General features: G+C 39.1%; 3 protein-coding genes across 4 annotated transcripts; 2 read left to right on the forward strand and 1 right to left on the reverse strand.

Moving 5' to 3' along the window:
• The first annotated feature begins 1684 nt into the window (after nt 1–1684).
• LOC111596512 lies at nt 1685–6399 on the forward strand. Its single transcript, XM_023310777.2, has 5 exons — nt 1685–1773; nt 4632–5110; nt 5741–5878; nt 6046–6234; nt 6299–6399. The coding sequence occupies exons 2-5, from the start codon at nt 4642–4644 to the stop codon at nt 6325–6327; spliced, it is 825 nt and encodes a 274-aa protein (XP_023166545.2). The 5' UTR covers nt 1685–1773; nt 4632–4641; the 3' UTR covers nt 6328–6399.
• Nucleotides 6400–6519: 120 nt separating this feature from the next.
• On the reverse strand, nt 6520–9253 carry LOC111596505 (ATP-dependent RNA helicase p62-like). Of its 2 annotated transcripts, none has more exons than XM_023310767.2 (5): nt 8696–9253; nt 8580–8609; nt 8427–8510; nt 7593–8368; nt 6520–7527 (listed from the first exon to the last, which is right to left on the reverse strand). In XM_023310767.2, the coding sequence occupies exons 1-5, from the start codon at nt 8757–8759 to the stop codon at nt 6670–6672; spliced, it is 1812 nt and encodes a 603-aa protein (XP_023166535.1). In that variant the 5' UTR covers nt 8760–9253; the 3' UTR covers nt 6520–6669. The 2 variants fall into 2 exon arrangements, with proteins under 2 accessions (XP_023166535.1, XP_023166534.1); XM_023310766.2 differs by having other exon boundaries at nt 8693–9253.
• An 83-nt stretch (nt 9254–9336) lies between these two features.
• On the forward strand, nt 9337–10740 carry LOC111596506 (mitochondrial import inner membrane translocase subunit TIM50-B). The gene has a single exon (XM_023310768.2). The coding sequence runs from the start codon at nt 9491–9493 to the stop codon at nt 10724–10726; it is 1236 nt and encodes a 411-aa protein (XP_023166536.1). The 5' UTR covers nt 9337–9490; the 3' UTR covers nt 10727–10740.
• Nucleotides 10741–11302: the final 562 nt, after the last annotated feature.

An 11302-nucleotide genomic window follows, 5' to 3' on the forward strand; every position in this document is an offset into this window, starting at 1 on the left:
GTATGTAGATAGACACATACATATATACATACATGCAGGCATGCAAACACACAAATGCAATATATACATACATGCATGTGTATTAAAAGACGAAACTGAAAAGTAAACAAAGAAGCAAATAAAGTAAATATACATACATACATACATATGTTTATATGTGTGTATGTGTATATATGTATTTATAACGCCGCCTTATTGCCGTACAATCTGTGACTTCTAACAGCACCAGTACACACATGTACACATATGTTTACTGTATAATGCATTTACATTCGTTTGCACATACAGACATTCAATTTGCTGCTTATATGAATTTACGATATCAACAACATCAGCGTTATTATAAATTTATTTCTTTGCTTCTTTTTTATTTTTAATTTACTTTTCATTGCCAGGCTGCAGACCATTTGCCTTTTTCGATTACCACTTGAAAAGTTTTTTTTTGTATCACCAAAACAGTGTCCACATTGCACTCTGCCGGCGACGTTGAATTTGTCTTGATTCTGACCCACTCAAGCAAAAACTCACTCAAAACTTGTTTCCTATCTCTCATGGAATAGAGAGTAATAACACGCATACATGCACACAGACACACACACATATATATACCTACATAAGTAAAATATGTTGTGAATCTGGATCTGGCTGCTGTTACACAATTGCGTACTCTCGGCGTGCATTAAGACTTTCTTGGCTGGCCTTTGTATAGGGTGACCAAATAGGAGAAATAGCAAAAGACACTGCAATAGCAGAGAATGGGCTTAAGATATTATATCAATGCTCTTAAGATATTATATCAATGCTATATCAGTGCTCTAGGCGTAAGATCTTATAAGAATTCTTCAATATTAATTGCTATTTCCAATATAAATTGTGCACTTCAAAGCAATCTACATTAAGCTCTTGATTAAAGATTCAAAAGACTTAACTCGACTTAGAAGCAAGCCTAAATTTCGATTTTATTTTATAATTATTTGCTTAAGTATTGCCGGCCATAAATAATATAAGCTCGAATGGCATATCTTATTGAAGCTTACAAAATTAAGCCTTTGTCAATAACTTAAACATGTGCTGAATTAAGGCTTTTAGCAAGAGTATCACTCTAGCTGGGTCAGCATTTATATAAATATAATTTTTATCAATGAATTATGAACTTCCTTTTTGCCTTTTTTAGCAAGTTTGTATTTAAGTGCTGCACAAATAAAGCTGTTTATATTTATATTAATATAAATAAATATATATGTATGTATATATATACATTATCTCGCTTGGTCTTATCGGTAATAATATGCATTTACTTTCCATCAATCATATGGATGAATAGAGGCTGCTGCTTGGTGACACTTGCTGGGACGTTGCACTAAAATAACAAATATTTCAGATAAGAGTCATATAAATGTATATATATATTATATATATATATATGTATATATATAAACATATATAAACCCATAGATATAACAGCGTCTGTCACCTCAGTTACTGTCTAATCCATTAGATACTCAATCTATTTCGCTCAGTGTATTGAGTGTGTGTGGCAAGCTGAGTTATTTTGTTGCCTCTCGAATTTCAAGTGTTGCTTGTTGCAGCGTCGCGTCACGTCGCGTCGCGGCCAGCTTCACTCAGTTCTCGCTCAGCTCTGGACAACGTCGATCGGCAGTGGCAGCGGCAGCGGCAACGCGTCTTGAAATAAAAAAATTATTTTTTATAGCTTCATTAATTGTGTTTTTAGCTTAAGCTTCACGAAAAATCAACCGAGTGCATTAACTTCAGGTAAAAGTGAAGCCTTCGAGTGCTTAACTCGCTCTCTCCCTCCTTCTCTCTCTATCCTCTGTCTCGCTCTCTCTGCAGTGTTATTTGTGTTATTGTTTAAGGTGCGCGCGCGCCATAGGAAAAACAAGAATTTCTTGAGTAAAACTATAGAAAATTGTATCAACTGGAAAACAATATTTATAAAAATTTTTATCAGTTGAGTTGATTAGAGTTAAGAGAAAGCAGATAAAGGATTAAGCTGAGTTGACTTTATGCTCGTGTATGAAGTGAAAAGAGTATATTGGTTTTGTGCAATGAAAGCTCAGGACTTGATCTTTGGAATAAATAATTCCACGTGTTTTGCCTTATAAAGTGCTTAGATTTTTATTACACAACAAGTGAGGGTTTGGCATATGAGGACTTCTTATGATCTTTGTAAAGGAAACTCCAATATCCATTGCAGCTTATACCTGTATCTAAAGCCATAAAACTAGAACTCTCTAAATCAATTGGATTACTGTACATGTGCTCATTAGACCAAGCAACCTGTTATGTAGCCACGCCTACTATTCGTAGTGTAAACATAGAAGAAACTCAATCTCGATCATCGTTGGCCTAGATAATAGAAAAATAGACTTTCATCTAGTTATATAAACAACGGCAGTGCTCACGGCCTTCTTCTGAGAAAGTTCTTGCTTTACTTACAAAAGTTGTCGTTGCATTGATTTCTCTTACTTGCATGGAACACGGATAGCAGCTGCCTTGGGCTAGGTAAAATGACAATGGAAGGGCAAGCATTGAAGCCAAGGAACAATAGAAAAGCCAATTGGAGGCATGCATGGGTTGCAAACTACTCAAAGGAGGCACAAATATATCTATAGATAGATAGAGTAGAATGTCTGCATATATTCAAATGCATAAATATATATTCACAAATAAAGTTTTCCTTTTCAGGCTGTCATACAAAAAAGGGCAGCTAGCCAAGTTAACAATAGAGCCAGCTCCTTCCGGTTCTATCATCAATAGACTTTACTGCTTGCTTCTGCTAGGCTTTAACCATATGAGAATTGCAATCGTGAGTAAAGCCAGCGCTGCAAACTGCAAAGAGAACAAGTCAGCTCTAGTCGGCAGTGCTTGACTAGAAGATACCACGACCCAAAGCAGAAATTAATTGTTGAACAACTTTGGCACTAGTTAGACTTTTAAATTAAATGTCAGATTTTCAGTCCTGATCAGGAGTATTTAATTCCCGAGTATATAATTCCATAATGCCTTGAACTAACATAAATTATGCGAAATATTCCGCAAAATAATATCATAAAATCTGCCATGTTTTCCCGTTCAACGTTGTTCATTAGCTTAATCAAAATTCTGATAAAATAATGTAGTTTTTGTCGCCATTGAATCATAAATTTGTATTTTTAATTGGAACAGAAATAAGCCAGAGGAAATCATGTTCGCTGCACATGCTGTCCAGATGTGGGCCGAACGTTTTTTATAGATCTGCTCTCCGAGGGCAGATGCTACCCAAAAAATAATCTCAATTTCAGACAAACAATTTCAGTTGTTCATATTTTACTTGTTCAAATGAAAATGATACTTGAAACTTGACAAACTTGGGCTTGTTTACTTAAAGCTCTACCCTCTCGTTCCACCCCTCTCCCCTGCCACTCTCTTCTGTCTCTCTCTCTCACGCTGCCTCATTTCAAAGTTGTTTTCGGGTTAAGCCAAAGTTTTCAACTTTGTTGACTAGTTGCAAGTGCAAATTGTAAAAATGTTTTGTGGCTAGCCCTAGACTCTGGCACTTGTTCGGTTCTCGCTGTTTGTTTGCTTCAAGTTGTTGTTTTTGTTGCATTCTGAGAGTGCTTAATTTATGCTTTTGTTTAAGCATCTATGTTTTACTAGCCATGTCAAATGTTTTTTTCTCGACTTCAAATTTGTTTATTAACTTTTTTGTTACCAGCAGAAGCTGTGCCAGTTACGTAAATGTAAGCTGATGGCTACGTTGTTCTAGATGTTGCTAAAGTTGTGGCCGTGCAGGTGATAGCGAAAAAACACAAAATAGTAATTAACTCAGGTCACAGACTATATAACAAATATACACTTTAAGTCTGAGGCAACTTTAGTCACTCTTCAGTTCTGTTCAGTTCTATCTTATACAAATTGTTTACCTTTAATCAGTTTAAAACCATTTAGAGTGCTTTAGCCGGAAGTGCTCCACTAGCAGATACTCGTACTGCGAGCAGCTTTTTTTTTTTCGAAATTCTAGCTATACACTCATATGTGTACTTAGCTAAAAAGCTAAGCCTTAAATAAAAACAACTACGAAAACTAAAAAAAAAAACATTTTCTCTTCAAGATTCGAAGTAGCAACGCTTAAATAGCTGAAGCTTGTTAGCATTTTGATCGATTTTACGTAAATAATTATCGATTTCTTTAATATCAATTTTATTGCTATAGTTACTAAAATTTGATTTCTAGTTTGAGCCTTAGAGTTCAAGATTTATATAGAGCACAGAGAGTCGAACAGTTCAACAGAGCCAAATCGACTTGGCTATTTCTGCTGATCAAGATTATATATATTCTTTATGGTATTAATCATGCCTTCTGCCTACTACCTGGTATAAGCACCTGAGGTATAAGCATAGTAGTTTATAAATAAGGTCACAGGTCACACAAAGCTCCAAAGCTAATTAAAATAAAACAAAAATTGCTTTAATAATTTTTGCTACCTTTTGGTATATCTATATACCATATATATATAATATATATAATATATTTATATATATATATATATATATATACATATATATATATATATATATATATATTTATATATATATATATATATTCAAGTTCGTATCGTCTCGTATTTTCAGCAAGTCTGAAATGTTGATTTCAACTCGCGTAACTTTACGGGCGATTGTCCATTGCCTGTTGGCCATGTTGGCGCTGCTGACAACGCTTACCCAAGGCCATGGTCATCGTGGAGGCGGTAAGACTCATTCGGCAGCATTGGCGCGACTCGCCAGTGGTGCAAGCCTGGTCCTTGAAAGCTACTCCGGCGACGTTATAGTGCGGCCAGCGCGTGAAGCGGACCCTGATAAGTTGCTGCCTGTGGCAACGACTCCGGTGACGGGTGGTAATAAACGTGTGAAGAACAACAGAAAATCAAACAAGGCAAATAACCAGATGCAACGCGCTGATGCAGCCGGTGCTCGCAAGCCGGGCTCAAAGAAGTCACCTGCAACCGGCGGCAAGGAGCAGCGACCAAAGCCACAGACCGAGGAGCATCAGCAGCATCATCACCATCGTGCGAACAAGAGATCAGGAGCCAAAGCAAAGACATCAGAAAATGGTAAATTCAATGCTTTCACATAAGAGCTTATAGCCAAAGATTATTAAAATAACGGTCTGCTAATAGAGCTATAAAAATTAAGTATTTGATATTAAAAATAATTTATATAAGAGCTGACCAAATAGGAGTAATAGCAAAAGAAATTGCATTAAAACGTTAATGGTTTCAGATATTACACTATTTGCAGCTTTAAATAGAAGCTTCAGTCATGCCATTATATAGAATGTATCACTTGATTCAAATAGCTTTAAATGAGGTATCTGGAATGGCTAACTCTGCCTCACAACTACCAGCATTGCTGACAGCTGAGTTTGAATTTGGGTAAAGTTTTTTTATTTGCATATATATGATAGGCCTAAAATGATTCCTGATCAAATGGCAAATTGTACTTTATATTTTAGCAGCAACATGTTATCGATAACTTAAACAACTGCCGTAATATAGGAATCGCAAATAGTATCACTCTTGCTTGGTCACGTTCTAATCGCAGATTCTAAGTATTTGCTGGAGGAATTCTTATTAAATGTTGATTGTTTCATATACATAAAAAGGAAATAAAAAAAAAAATATAAAATAATCGATTAGAAGAATAAATTAAATATATTTATAAATTTCATAATCAATCTTCAGGACAATCCTGTGATTATGCCAAAAGTGCTTGGTCGGAATGCGATGCCAAGACCAACATGCGCACGCGTACGATAACTCTGAAGAAGGTCATGCCCAACTGCCAGCCCACTCGGTCCATACACAAAAAGTGCAAGAAATGTAAGTACAAATTAAACTATATAAAAGTATTTCAAAGTTTATGTTAACCCAAGAATTATCAGAATTTTGGTCATCTGCCGCTCGATTCAAAAGTTGCAATACTTTTTGAACGGCCCTCGTTTAGCCCACACATTAATTACAACTATACACATTCATCTTCACTTTAGCCTGCCGATATGATAAGGGCACCTGGTCGGAGTGCAAAGCTGGGCAAATGACACGGGAAGATAAGGTCAAGGTTTCGGAGGACGGCAGCCATCAGAGCTGCGATCTTGTGCGCACAATCAATAAGAAGTGCAATCCAGGTGCAGCCAGCGGCGGTCGCTCAAGCAAAGTGCGCAAGCACAAGGAGAAAGGTAACTTGGCTCTAACACCACTTGGCCAACAACTAACTAACGCCTAACTTGATATCAATTCCAGGCACACGTCAGACATCGCCTCCGGCTTGAGGCGTTGGGGCACAGATCTAAATCAACATAGTATTTAGCAACATACACGGAAAACATTAATAGCGTTAAGATTTCAATTTGTTGATTTATAATAACGCTGCCCAATAGTAATATAAATATTTTTGTAAACTGTTTTTTTAAATTATTTTCTTCGCTGCATTTTGGACATTTATAAAAAAAACTTTTTTATTTGTATATCATTTGCATATGCCTTGAGGATTGAAATCTTCATGTCATAATATTTAGTGACAATAAATACGAAATGGGTCATGAGATGAGCTGAGATGAGTGGAAGTTGAAACAATTTCATAATAACTTAGTGATAAGCTCAACAATTCTTTTTCAATGGCGCGCCGAATTCGAAAATCTGTTGCCGTATGAAAAGCCGGAGCCAGCGCCAAAATTTCTTTGGCCTTGGCCCTGGCCCTGGCTGACATTGAAGTTGGCATTTGTCGCGTGGCTCGTGGAGCTAAAGTGATTGCCACCTTCGCTAAACGCATTATAGCTGCCACGGAAGCTGCTGAAATTATTGGATCTTCCTGTTGAACCGCTGCCACCATTCGCATTCGTCGCATTGAATCCACTGAATGAATTGTTGCCGCCGTTGTAGTTTCTGGTGGGTCCGCGATTTCCACGGCTGCGTCCACTGCCGCCACCCGAATCGCGGGCTATATGCTCCAATTCTGGATTTATATTCTGATTGGCCTCCCGCAGGATCTCTATCAAGGCGCGTGCACACTTCGCATTTTTTCGTGTGAAAAATGCGTAGGATGTGCCTGTGGAATGCTTTCGCCCAGTGCGACCAATGCGATGTATATAGTCCTCCGATGATTGTGGAAAATCAAAATTAATGACATACTTAATGCCGTCCACGTCGAGGCCGCGTGCCGCCACATCGGTGGCCACCAAAATGTTGGCGCGGCCGCTCCGAAAGTCATTCAAAACATTGTCACGATCCATTTGGGATTTGTCGCCATGTATGGAGCCGACGCCAACGCCAAAAGCGTTGATAAACCGCGCCAGCTCGTCCACCTTCTTCTTAGTGGCTACAAATATGATAATTTTCCCTGGCATGCCGGACTGGTCGTAAATGTGTGACAGCAGGTCCTTCAATTTGGCTCCTTTCTCGTGTTCAGCGCAGACTTCAACATATTGTCGTATGTTATGATTGGCTGACAGCTCCAAGGAGCCGATATTTATCTGTTTTATGTGAAATATCGACTTATTATATATTATGCTCGAAGAGTGCATGGAGTTCCAATTACCTGTATGTAGTTGCCGAGAAAGTCCTCGGCTAATTGACGCACTTCTTTTGGCCACGTCGCGCTCCACATTAGTATTTGACGGTCTGGTCTAATTTGTCCTAGAATTTTTCGTATCTGCGGCTCAAAGCCCATGTCCAACATCCGATCAGCCTCGTCCAGTACCAGATATGTGCATCGCCGCAGATTCGTTGTGCCGCTCTGTAGGAAATCCAGCAAGCGACCGGGCGTCGCAATCACAATCTCAACACCATTTTGTAGGTCGTTTGCCTGTTTGGAACGCGGTGTCCCACCGAAAATACATGTATTCCGCACAAACGAGCTGGACCCAAAATCATTGGCCACCGTTTGAATTTGCTGGGCTAGTTCGCGGGTGGGCGCCACGACCAGCGCTATGGGGCCGTCACCGCGCTTCAATGGCGGCTGGCCATTGATGTGCACTATGGCGGGCAGTATGAAGGCAAGTGTTTTGCCCGATCCTGTTTTCGCAATGCCGACTAGGTTATTGCCCGACATAACAATTGGCCACGATTGGGCCTGAATTGGTGTTGGCTCTGTGTACCGCTGACGACGTATTTCATTCATGCAGTAGTCTGGAAAGCATGTTTCATCGAAGCACTGAATGGGGTTGGGCGCCATGCCACGCACAGTGATTTGATGCTGGCTGCGATAGCCAGCGACTTCCTCTGGCGAGCGATTACGAGTTTTCGGATGTTCCTGGTAGAAGTTCTTCTGAAATGGCTGCAATCGCATCTCGGACCAGTTGATCATGTGCAAGCCTAGCCGAAAATTGATTATTATTATGGTAAATATATGAAAAACCGTTTAATTTCTTACTGCCAAAATCATCATTCGCAGCACCAGAAGCTCGGTTCATGCCGCCACTACGACGTGAACGGTTCTCTATGCGACCAGAACGTACTGGAATTATTCATTTTAAGATAGTTAAATTTATATAAATGTTAAAGCTTATAGATAATTCGTACATACCACCTCCATATCCACCAAAGCCCGATCGTCCTGTAATATTTGTTTAAATTATTTGATGAATGCAAGTCTTTTATTTTTATTTATTATCAAATATTATACATTACCACCTCCACCACCTCCACCACCGCCGCCACCGCCACCTCCACCGCCTCCAAAGCCACTGTGTCGAGGTGGCGACATATAAAGTTTACTTTATTTTCAACACGAAACCGGTAAAAAAGAAACCCAATTTTAATTTGGGGCCTTTTTAACTTTTGTTGTGCTTCGTTGCTTTGAGCTTTTGTACTGTGGGTACTTTAAGTGAACATTTAACAATTACAAATATAGACTCAACAATATTTTTTTTGTGCAATTTTATTATAAATTTGCAAAATTATGTGTCCTTTGTTGTATTGTTTTTTCTAAAAGCTTTCTTCTTCTTATTTCGATATTTTCACCTAACAGTGTCATTATAATGTGACGATCTGGTAGCGCTTATAAAAATGAAGAGGTGGCATCGTTTGTATTTCTTTTGTTGTCTTCTTGTCTCCATTCTTCTCCTCGCAATACTATTAAACAAAAGTGCCATTAAAATTTGACGATCTGGTTGCACTTAGCAAAAGAAAGTGAAGAGCTGGCAGCACTGGCATTTGTCTTGGTCAGTTTTAAGCGCGCGCAACATTTAAAATAATATTTATTTTTTATTTTCTATTTTATATATAATATATAATAATTTTGATATTTACAATTTTTAAAACAGCATGCGTACTTTATTTGTCATCGGTTAGTGACCATTCAAAAATAACAAATTAAAAAAAAATTACTCGGCTGATTTAAACAAAAATGTCAAATTTTTCAGTGGCCATTTCGTAAATTGGAAAATCAAAATAATTCATTTATTTGAATCTGCAGACATACGTTACAATTTGCAAATGACTCCAATCGCATTAGGGCGAATGCTGTACGGAGGCTCACGCTTCGGCCGCAAGCTCATTAATACTTCTCGGGCGCTAACTTCAGGCTTATGGCATACGATGATTAGCAGTGTAAAGCTACACACACAGAAGGGTACTAAGTGTAAAGAAACACGAACGACTCCGCATCATAGTAATATATATTCCTATTGTTTGGAGCCACCACACCTGGTGCATTTGATCCATCGACGCTATTCCACGTGCGAAAAAACATCAACGCAGATATTGTCCAAGTTGTTTCCACAAACATCCATGGAGTTGGATGATGAGGCAAGTCGCGATAGGCGTAAGCGGGAGGAAGAGGAGGAACTTAGAGAAATGGAGCGGGCCTGGAAGCGTATGAAAATAGGATTTGGGGTCTTTGGAGTAGGAGGCGTGATATTTTCATTTTGGGCAATTTACTTCTTTGGCAAGCCGTCGCTGGATGAACAAGGTAACGAAGTGACAGATGAGTTCAGTTCAATGCCATTGGTACAACAATACATGGCACGCACTTTCAAGTCGATGAACCATTTTCAAAGGTTCATTCAGGAGCCCTCAAGTCAAAAATTACTGCCCGATCCGTTACAGGCACCGTACATTCAGCCGCCCTACACACTGGTACTTGAGGTTAAGGACTTGCTAATCCATCCGGATTGGACCTACCAAACAGGATGGCGATTTAAAAAACGCCCTGGCGTCGACGTTTTCTTAAGAGAATGTTCCAAGTATTTTGAAATCGTTGTTTATACGGCTGAGCAGGGAATGACCGTTTTTCCTCTGCTCGACGCTCTTGATCCCAGCGGATATATCATGTACCGTCTTGTGCGCGATTCAACTCACTTTGTAGGTGGTCACCATGTGAAGAATCTTGATAATCTAAACCGCGATCTGAAGCGTGTGGTAGTCGTTGATTGGGACAAGAACTCGACCAAAATGCATCCGGGGAATACGTTTTCGATACCCCGTTGGTCCGGCAACGACGACGACACAACTCTGTTTGATCTTATCTCGTTCCTGAGCGTTCTGGGAAGCAGCGAAGTAGACGATGTGCGTGAGGTGCTACAATATTATAATCAATTTGAAGAGCCCATTGCCAAATTTCGTGACAATCAGCGAAAGCTTTCTGAACAGATGCAGGCGGATGAGTTTGAAAAGTTAAGTAAGCCAAAGCCAATGGTTAAGAACTGGTCCCGCGGTTTCATGAAGTCCTAAAGGTACATTGTTGCAGCCTTATAGGTTTAGACATTTACGTTCTCTTTGCACTGTTGTGATTTATCAAATTACGCTAAAAATAATGTGTATATAATATTTATTTACTCTTAAATCGAAGAACCATTAATTTTCTGACTATTGATCTTGGTTAATTTAGTTGGAAATCTCGTTAACAATTTAGCGCAATCTCAAGTTTCTCCAACTGCTCGTTGATGTCGTGATGCAGACTTTGCAGATCCGTCAGCTGGTCTATTTTCCTAACCCTGCTGGCCCCGCACTGCGTCATGCTGGCATGCAAAATACTTCGAGTCACGTTGAATGTCAGCTGTTCCCGTTTCAGTTTTCGCCTTACTTCCAGCTGCAGTTTCTTAATGTTGGCAATATGACGTCTCCGCTTCAAGTTGTCAAACTGCCGTTTCAAGGTATACAAGATGAGCGGCAGCCAAATTGTTAGCATTAGAACTATAAGAAAATGTCCATGTGAACTTCTTCTATATAATTCCTTGTTTCCCAGACCTTCCATTGATATATTTGTCGATGCATCCAGACATTTCTGTATTTGACTTGAAAGTGACT

The sequence above is a fragment of the Drosophila hydei genome, unplaced genomic scaffold (genome assembly GCF_003285905.1).
Source record: "Drosophila hydei strain 15085-1641.00,03,60 unplaced genomic scaffold, DhydRS2 tig00008128-arrow-arrow-pilon, whole genome shotgun sequence".
NCBI lineage: Eukaryota > Metazoa > Arthropoda > Insecta > Diptera > Drosophilidae > Drosophila > Drosophila hydei.